Source organism: Ambystoma mexicanum, chromosome 14 (assembly GCF_040938575.1).
Source record: "Ambystoma mexicanum isolate Mex_15411 chromosome 14, UKY_AmexF1_1, whole genome shotgun sequence".
In the NCBI taxonomy this organism is placed as follows: Eukaryota; Metazoa; Chordata; class Amphibia; order Caudata; family Ambystomatidae; genus Ambystoma; species Ambystoma mexicanum.
In genome coordinates, this window is record NC_090940.1 from 26,600,412 (window position 1) to 26,610,654 (window position 10,243).

Genomic DNA, 10,243 nt, shown 5'->3' on the forward strand with positions numbered 1-10,243 from the left:
TTCAGATTGCCCTCTGCTGACCGTCCCTTGGGAGTCAGCCAAGCGCTACCCTGTCACGAGCAGCGAGTTGTCCCGATTAGCAGGCGACATTGACTGCACACACACACACACACACACACACACGCGTGCTGGCAGACGCAACGTAGCGCTTTATTCGTATGACAGTTACACAGCACGTATTGTAAATAGTTCACAAATATAGTTCAAGATCACACGGAGAGACACAATGCCGACTTCACGTACTCGTAAATGTCACGTTTTCAAAGAAAAATAAATAGCATTTAGAAGGCGCCTGCGTTTCATATTGGTTCACATTGCACACCTGGAGTGGGGGTCGGGAAAGGGGGGGGCATTGCGGAGCGAGACATCAAGAAGAAATGGATCTAACGATCGTCGGTCACCCGTATTCCATGGCACACGTGTGTGTGGGGGGGGGGTGCTAGCGCATAATGGATCTGGGGTTTGGACGAGAGCCGGGGGGGGGGGGGTGCAGTCTATCCCGCCAGCCATGTTTACCCCTCCCCGCTCACACAAACGTCTCTCCTTTCTGGGTTTGCACTGGGGCTTCCCGAACTCTACCAGACTCGTGCCCCCACCCCCAGACTAACCCCGCCTCTAGAGGAGCACTGGATGATACCCCCCCCACCTCGCCCCCAAGGCACACTACACCCCACCCCCCCCTGTTCTACTACTTGAGCCATACGTCAGCAGAGAAGTGGGTGGACGAGGGGAGGGGCTGAGACTGTTCCCCCAAGACTTCCTCTGCAGGGAGCGCCTAGAGGCGGGCACGAGCTCTTCGTTCAGAGGATCCTTCCGTGCTGGGCACCTAGAAGCCTGGCCCGCCTCAGGGCCATGTGCAGCAGGAGCGAGACACTGGGCGCAGGAGGGGCCCCTCAGCACCCGGGCCTCAGGGCCATGTGCAGCAGGGGGGCCTGCCTGCTCTCCGGGGGCGGGGGGGACACTGGGCGCCGGAGGGGCCCCTCAGCACCCGGGCCTCCGGGCCATGTGCAGCAGGAGGGCCAGCCTGCTCTCCGGGGGCGGGGGGACACTGGGCGCCGGAGGGGCCCCTCAGCACCCGGGCCACGGGGCCATGTGCAGCAGGAGCGCCTGCCTGCCCTCCGGGGGCGGGGGGGCACTGGGCGCCGGAGGGGCCCCTCAGCACCCGGGCCTCGGGGCCATGTGCAGCAGGGGGGGCTGCCTGCTCTCCGGGGGCGGGGGGACACTGGGCGCCGGAGGGGCCCCTCAGCACCCGGGCTTCGGGGCCATGTACAGCAGGGGGGCCTGCCTGCTCTCCGGGGGCGGGGGGGACACTGGGCGCCGGAGGGGCCCCTCAGCACCCGGGCCTCGGGGCCATGTGCAGCAGGGGGCCTGCCTGCTCTCCGGGGGCGGGGGGACACTGGGCGCCGGAGGGGACCTCAGCACCCGGGCCTCAGGGCCATGTGCAGCAGGGGGGCCTGCCTGCTCTCCGGGGGCGGGGGACACTGGGCGCCGGAGGGGCCCCTCAGCACCCGGGCCTCATGGCCATGTGCAGCAGGGGGGCCTGCCTGCTCTCCGGGGGCGGGGGACACTGGGCGCCGGAGGGGCCCCTCAGCACCCGGGCCTCAAGGCCATGTGCAGCAGGAGCGCCTGCCTGCCCTCCGGGGGGTGGCACTTGCTCAGATGCCTGCTGAGCCCCGGGGAGCTGTAGAAGCTGGCCGGGCAGTGCCCGCAGGGGAAGATCTGCTGGGGCCCCGGCGGGCCCCCCTCCAGGGGCCGCAGCTGCAGCTCCTCGCGCACGGCGTGCCAGAGCCGGTGCTTGTCCCGGTGGTCCCCGCAGGAGAAGTGGCCTCCGCACTGGGGGCGGGGCTGGAGGGGCTGGGGGGGCTGGGTGTGGGCGGGCAGGTGTTTGAGAAGGAATGCGTGTCTGCGGAAGCTCTTGTGGCAGTGTGGGCAAGGGAAGTGCTCCTCTGCTTGGACCGGGGGCACCGTGGCCCCTACCCCTTCTGGCTGGGGAAGGCTGGGGCTTAGCCCCTCGTGGCGGCTGCTGTGGATCGGGGTCCTAAGCCCCTCTGGCTGGGTGGGAGATAGCAGGGTGCTGAGTCCTGTGGGGTGGCTTGGGGACAGAGTCTGTCCGATCCCCACGGGCTGCCTGGGGGTCATCAAGGGCCCGTGGCCCCCACGCTCTACGTGGCTCTCTGTGGGTCTCGGGCAGCTGCTCTCCAGAAGGCTGCGGGTGCTGTCCATGCTTGGCGGGTGCTGAAGTGGGGAGCAGTCCGGGTGCTGCACTCTCCCCTGTGAGCTGTCCAGGTGCACATCTCTCCCCTGGGAGCTGTCCTGGTGCACGCTTCTCCCCTGGGAGCTGTCCGAGTGCTGCATTCTCCCCTGAGAGCTGTCTACGTGCACCTTTCTCCCCTGGGAGCTGTCCGGGTGCTGCACTCTCCCCTGTGAGGTGTCCGGGTGCTTATCTCTCCCCTGTGAGGTGTCCGGGTGCTGCACTCTCCCCTGTGAGGTGTCCGGGTGCTTATCTCTCCCCTGTGAGGTGTCCGGGTGCTTATCTCTCCCCTGGGAGCTGTCCGGGTGCTGATCTCTTCTCTGGGCGCTGTGCTGATGCGGGGAGTCTGCGTCTCTTCGGGGGGAGTTTTCTGAATACTGGTCTCTCTGATTGCAGCTGTCTAGTTGCTGGTGTCTCGGGTGCTGCCCTCTCTTCTGGGTGGTGCCAATGGGCTCCTTTCTCTCACTGGAGCTGTCTCGGAGCTGAGTTCCCTCAGGAGGGCTTTCTGGGTGCTCAAGACCCCCCTGGGAACTGTCCAGAGTCAGTGTTATCTGCTGGCCGCTCTGCATGTGCTGGTCCTTCTCTGGGGAGCTGTCCAGGTGCTGACAGTACTGTCTCCTCCCCCGGGAGCTGTCCAGGACCTGACAGTGCTGTCTCCTCCCCTGGGAGCTGTCCAGGTGCTGGGCGTGCTGTGTTATAGCCTGGGAGCTGTCCAGGCGCTGTGTCCTCCCCTGGGAGCTGTCCAGGTGCTGGCCGTGCTGTGTCATAACCTGGGAGCTGTCCAGGTGCTGACCGTGCTGTGTCTTCCCCTGGGAGCTGTGAGGGTGCTGTGTCCTCCCCTGGGAGCTGTCCAGGTGCTGACCGTGCTGTGTCTTCCCCTGGGAGCTGTCCGGGTGCTGTGTCCATCCCTGGGAGCTTTCCAAGTGTTGTGTCCTCCCCTGGGAGCTGTCCAGGTGCTGTGTCCTCCTCTGGGAGCTGTCCATGTGCTGTGTCCTCCCCTGGGAGCTGTCCATGTGCTGTGTCCTCCCCAGGGAGCTGCCCTGGGGCTCAGCTCCCGGGTTCGTGCCGCCCTGGTTCACACCCATCCCTTGGGAACTCTCCGCTAGCTGCGGGGGCTGCACTCTAGTTTCGGAGCTGGCCAAGTGCTCGCAGTCTTGCCCTCTCCCCTGCGGCCCCTCTGGGGCACGTGCTCGCCTCTGGAGGCCGTCCTGCTGCCGCTCTAACCTCTGGAAAATGCCCGATGCCTTCAGCTTCTGATCACCCTCCATAGTGTCTGACATGTCCGTGGGGGGCAGGGAATGATAGCCACTGTTTGGCCCCCTCCTGTGCTGTCCTTGGCTGGTTGGCACGCTTTGGCACTGTTGTTGGTTTGGTGGCGACGCAGGGGGCTGTCTTTGGTTGCTTGGAAGTCCCGGGTGCTTGGCTCGGCTGAGTGGGAGTCTCAGTGGCTGTTCTTGGCTGCATTTACCCCTTAGTTGTTGTTCTTGGGTGCTTGGCACCCTTGGGTGCTGCTCTTGGCAGCTTGGAAGTCGTGGGCGCTGTTCCCTGGCGTTTAGACCCCTTAGTTGCAGCTCCTGGTTGGTTTGCGCCATTGGGGGCTGCTGGTGACTGCTTGGCACACCCAGCAGGACCCTGCTGTTCTCCTTGCCTTCTGAGCTCAGTCCCATGCCCGCCATTGGGTGCTTGCTGGCCCCGGGACCTGGCAGCGGGTACTTGGCAGCCTCGGGTAGCGGGTTCTTTGAAGTCTGGGTCCCTGGCATTGGGCTCTTGGTGGTCGCAGGGTCAGCGGGTCCCGGGCGGGGCTTGTGCCAGCGGCGGTGGGATGCCAGGTTTGCAGGACAGCTGAAGACCTTGGCACAGTCTGGGCAGCGGTACTCCACGCGCACGATGCGTGAGCAGCGGTGTTGGGCCAGCCCCAGTGGGTTGGGGTACTCCTCCCCGCAGAGCTGGCAGATGAAGCCCCCCAGGGGGGCCGTGGGCACGCGTGGGGGGCAGCCGGGGTCCTCCTGCTTGATCCTGAGCCCCAGCACTGGGGACGTGGTCACCTCATCGGCGAAGCTCAACCTTCGCATCACTTTGGGCTTCTTGGGGAGTGGTCGGCTCCGGCAGGGGGGCACCCTGTCAGCACCCGCAGCCTCGGGTGTGCGGAAAGTGCCGGCCTGCGCCAGGACGTGCCGCTCCAGGCAGGGGAAGACCTCGCCCGGGGACAGGTAGCCGGCCCCCCGCTTCAGCAAGCACCTCCTGAGCCCCAGCTCCGTGGGCTGTGGGGGGCTAATGGCGGTGTGGGGCCTGCAGGGGCCCTGGCTCCAGCCACCTGCAGGGACTGTGGGGCCAGGGGTGGCGGGCCCCTCCGCTGGGACTGCCGCCTGCATGCTGGCCCATGCACAGGAGCCCCTCGGGGGGCGCAGGGGTCCCAGGGGGTCCGGCTGGTGGGGCGGAGAGCTCGCGGTGAAGCGGCGAGGGTCTTCTTCATCGGGACGGACACGGTAGGAGCTGCAGGGCCGTCGGGACCTCTTGACCAAGAACCCCCGGGGCATTGCGCAGACTCCGCGGGGGGATCAGAGAGGCAGCTGCGTGGAGGCGCCACGAGGCGCGGGTTCCGCTGCGAGGCGCTGGCTCTGCTCCAGCCTGGCGCGGAGTTCGAGCCCACGCGACCATCCGAAGCTTTTATATGAAGGTCTGAAGGGGTGCGAGGGGCGGGCGGGGCCCACGCGGCTGCAGCACCGCCCACAGAAGCTCGAGCTGCCCCCAGCGCACACATGCGATCTTGTGCACACAGGCAATGCACACGCAACTTGCCGTGTACACAGTCAGGGCTGCGCAAGCAATACACGCTTTCATACACAAACAATGTTCTACAAACAGGTACTACTGCACATCCATGAGCATACATGTACTGCTAGCCATACACGCACGGTGGGCACACACACACGTACTGCCACACAGAGAGGCACTCTTGCTCATACGTGAAATGTACTGTTGCGCACAGAGGCAGTGCTGCAAACACACGCTTTTAAAAAGGCCGGCAATCAGAATTTGTAAAATAAACGGCATGTGTTTATAGTGCTTCATAGTAGAGTTGTCCTACTTCGAATCGCGGTAATACTAGGTGGCGCTTTAGCCAGCTCTATTATACAAAATGTATTGTCCTCAGTAAGGGGGCAGATAAACCCAAGAGAGAATTAATGGGGCGACCGTCCGAGAACCCTGAGCACACTTCCGCGAGACCCACAGCTATACACAGGCTGTACAAGCGAGGACGTGGGCATCCCAACAGATGGGGATACAACGACAATGCGACTAATAGAATACAGACAACTACACCCCAACACACTGCTGCGCGCACACAAGCAACACACTGATGCACGCACACATGCAACACACAGCTGCACGCACACAACCAACACACTGCTGCACACACACAAGCAACACACTGATGCACGCACATATGCAACACACTGCTGCACGCACACAAGCAACACACTGATGCACGCACACATGCAACACACTGCTGCACGCACACAAGCAACACACTGATGCACGCACACATGCAACACACTGCTGCATGCACACAAGCAACACACTGCTGCATGCACACAACCAACACACTGCTGCACGCACACAAGCAACAAACTGCTGCACGCACACATGCAGCACACTGCTGCATGCACACAACCAACACACTGCTGCACGCACACAAGCAACACACTGCTGCATGCACACAACCAACACACTGCTGCACGCACACAACTAACACAAAACGCACGCGGATAAGCACTCGCAGACGCAGAGTAGTGCGAGTGGAGAGAGAGGGAGACGGCAGCAAACACCGATTCACACAAACAGGAAATAACCACATGCACACAAGGAAACGCAGGACGCTATCAACACAGGCAATCAGAGACAAAGGGCACACACAGAACTGCAGACGCTCCTGCAGGCATGGACTCGCACACGTGAAGTGAGCAGCACAGCATGACCAAACCCACTCTCGTGCACGGGCAAACACACACAGGAAAACGAACACAATGCCCTCACAGCGAAACCTGCACACACAGGCCAGGGGAAGAGCAGGGAGCGACTAAACAGACAGGACGAATACACACTGACGAAAACACACAGAAAACGAACCAAACACACACACTCGAAGACGCAGACTAGTCTAAGTGACGAGAAGAAACACAGCGCCAACAAACACTGGTGCACAAACACAGCACACACGAACAATCCACACACCCATCAACACAGAAATACAATCACAGTACACACACACAGGGAACTGGATACACTCTTGCCGGCATAGGCCAGTGCGAGTGAAGAGAGAAACACGTACAACGGATGAACAAACATGATTGTGAAACCACAGAAAACAAAAACAAATCAAAAAAGAAAAAGCACACACCCCTAAACAAAAAAACAAACAAAATGCACACACAGGCAACCGGAGGCACACTTGCAGACAATAGTGCAATTGAAGAGAGAGAGAAAGAGAGAGGAAGCAAACGGCACGAGCAAACAATGATGCAAAGACAAACGCAACACACTCAGGGAACGGCACCCAAGCAAAGCACAGAGCCGGACGCACACACACCCATAGAACAGTGCAAGTGAACAGGGAGACATAACACACAGGATGAAAACACACGAATGCAAGCACACACAGAAGCAAGGTACACACCAGCAAACACGCATGCCAAAGCACAAAGCGCGACAAGCCCAATGCATTGACACAGTGACACAGACTGGGGCACCCGAAGGCAGGGACGCGCTGCGAGCCAGAGTTAAGCCAGAGCGTTTCATTTTTAGGTTTGGCTAGAAACTGCTTTGACCCTTGGCAGACCTATTGTATCCGTATGTAGCGCCCCTGATGCCAACCCGCTGCTCAGGGGACGTGCAGCAGCAGCCATTGTATAGAAGCCGGGGCTGCTATGCAAGTTAGGGGGGCGCGGGGGGCGGGGTGCGGGGGGGGAACTGCAAAAGTTTGCCTCTTCCTAGGGTAGTGCATTGATAATGTATTGTTTATGTTGCAACCTTTCGCAATATAGCGTGTCAAGTACAAGAAAACAAATTATATAGAATGGATCAAAATGAAAACATTTTTGTAAGATTTAATTCAAGTTAACATTAATTAGAAGTTCATTCCTCATCTGTCTAAGGTATCAGCCACACGTTTCGCCGCTGCGATAGACGGGGTCAAGGATTCGCCACTTGTCATGCTGCTATTACAGTTTGCAAAGGCGGCCATCTTAGATTGGGGTGAAGGGCAGCTCATTATCGGGCGTTCAATGGTTCCCATCGTGCTGCGATCGCCCCAAACACGAAAGACATTCTCTTGATCCCAAGTTTGCTTCTCATGCTGCTTATTTGTCTAGTGGGAAGGTCCTAAGAAATTCTACCTCCAACACCTGTTTGGAGATTATCTTAAATATGTTGGTAAGTTACCCAAGCCTTTCTCTGCCACACAAGTAAATCGAACTCAAGTGTTCGTCCCTCCTCTCCACCCACTCCAGCTGGGACAGTACTTCTTTCCACTCTACTAGGGTTGGCCACCAACTCTCAGTTCCAACCTTTCAAGTATCATTAGTATTTCTTTTTTTCTGCAGTTGTTAAACACAGTGCGGTTTCCCTGGTCTGTTTACTCGCCTAATGTAAGAAGCAGAGAAAAGGCTGAAGGGTTGGGCGCCTCATAGTACAGAAGCGATGCCTTCCAGTCCATGTGCACATGTAGGAACTATCATATGGCTTGAACGTTGCCTCCTCTTGGCATGTTAAGGGGACACCTTCAACTCTCTGCCACTATATTTTAGCAGACTTAGTTTCGGCACCAAAACCCAAACTGGGAGCAATTTTCCCTCAATCAAAAGGGATAAAAGGGAGAATCGCCATTGTTGTCCAGGGTTGTCCCGGGTTCTCCCGGGAGGATAGCTCAGCGGCAACGTGCTCCCCTTGGAAACAAGACCACACGAAGTAACACAGGTCCAATCCCCGGGTTTGCGCTTAGAAACCTCTGGTTATTAAGCGCATTATAAATACGGAAATAAGAGACATATTTCTATAACAGCGCTGTGTGAGCGCTTTAAAAAACTGCAAATAAATAAAAATAATGCCTAATATTTGGCATCGATTGCCCTCATTTGACAGGCTAGGGATTTGGATTGGAGTTCTGGAAGTGTTCCCTAAAACAATAGTTATTCTCAAGAGTAGCGCCCAATATTTCCAAGTATCCACCAGGCATGTCTGTACCCCATTAATGTGCCGTTTGGATGTCATCTTATTGAAGAGCCTGATTCTTGCTCCGGAGGAGCTGGTTTTTATGTCATTCTCCTGTATATCGTTATACAGAGACCCCCGCAGCAGCTGCATAAACCAGGCGGTTGATAGGAAGTTGACCTCATTTTGGGGGCTGGGTTTGAGCGCGGGCTAAAGCAACTTCCATATATGCCAAATATAAGTTAAAAAGAGTCGGTACAAGCACACAACCCTGTCATAACCCTTGATGAGTAAATATTGGTCCCGACAGGGCTCCAGTAGCGCCCAAACGAATCCTTGTGCCCATCTCAGAGTGGAGTTGAATCAAGATCTTTGCAATTGAGGATGGGCAACCCATTGAGAACAATTTTCCTCGTAATTTTGTTCTATTAACTGTGCTGATGGGCCTTTAATTACCGTGACCCAAACACGCCCACCACTGAAGAAGTGAGTGCACTGTTGTACGTAAAGCAAGTTTATTGTCCAATTATCCAGGAAGCAGTTAAATGGTACCGTAGGACCAAACCAACCCAGGTCTCAACAAACCACATCACGTGACATCGTTTATACTTTATTTCAAAAGTTAAAACACTCCCAGATACTATGATATGACATGATGTTGCATTTATACCGCGCCTGTATCTAGGCGCAACAAGACAAGGAGGGGGAAACAAAGGGAGGACCAAATAATGATCTTACTAGGCCTTGTGTCATTCAGATCGTGCAAGTGCGGGGCAGAGGGAAAGGGAGAAGTTCCAGGGAGGAGGGGAAGGGGGAAGTGCAGTTAATTCACAAGTGCAGCCAGTGGGTGGCTCATAAGTGCAGAGAGAAGGGACTGTAGGGTTGCAGATACAGACCCCCAAGTGCTGGGGAGCCCGGAGGCAGTGCAAGGACAACTGGACATGCAGGAGCCTGGGCCTGAGTTCTGAGGGTAGCCGGGTGACCAGTGCACAGAGCAGTCAGGTGCATCAGCAGGGGAGAGGAAGAAAGAAAGATGATTACAATCCATCCACCACATGTGATCGGACATAGCCATCTTCAAGGAAATCCCATCTTTCTCCAATTCGTAAGTTTTTCATTGTACAGGTTTATCTTAACTGTCATCTTCAGCTCATGTGTAGAACACACCTCTTCTTAAGATTTGTTGTGGTGGGTCATGACATCATTATTTAGTAAAAGATTTGTATGCAAACATAATTCATTACTAGCACTAACTGGCCTAAGCCGTTTAAAGCTTAACTCTTGATTTGCACATGGTTCGCATTAATATTCCCAGCGATGAGAGGAAAGCTGGTTATATAATTGCTCTTTGAGTTAGGGATGCTATCTCATTCCCCAGGTCATTGGTTTCAGTGGAACATTCTAATATAAATACCCTGCCGTTTTATCGCACATAGCACATCTGACAATACAATTCCAACTGCTGGGTTCTTCTTGAGTTAGTCATGGGTATTGTCCCACCCCGTGTTGCACTGCTGGCCAAAACACTTTTCTCACGCTCCTATTCATCAGATTATCTCTGCCGTCTGTGATTTTGATCAAACCGTAAAACCCATAGCCAATTTAAGCAGCTATGCTGACTGCAAAGGTTATGAAGTTACTTATTCACCCATCCCCATGCTTCTAAAATGTCACAGAATCAGTTACTTAACAGTCAAAGTTCACATAGCAAGCCATCCCGACTACCGTGGTGTTGATTAATTTGTAAAAGCTCACTATATTGAGAGTCGTGAATTTTTCTAG

The 10,243-nt window shown here is 56.6% G+C and overlaps 1 protein-coding gene across 1 annotated transcript; it reads right to left on the bottom strand.

Annotated features, from left to right (window-relative positions):
* Positions 1-672: 672 nt before the first annotated feature.
* On the bottom strand, positions 673-4,874 carry INSM2 (INSM transcriptional repressor 2). Its single transcript, XM_069638440.1, has one exon. The coding sequence runs from the start codon at positions 4,786-4,788 to the stop codon at positions 1,588-1,590; it is 3,201 nt and encodes a 1,066-aa protein (XP_069494541.1). The 5' UTR covers positions 4,789-4,874; the 3' UTR covers positions 673-1,587.
* Positions 4,875-10,243: the final 5,369 nt, after the last annotated feature.

Excerpts from the sequence above, each read along its gene's own strand:
- INSM2 (XM_069638440.1), bottom strand. The coding sequence starts at position 4,788 with ATGCCCCGGGGGTTCTTGGTCAAGAGGTCCCGACGGCCCTGCAGCTCC.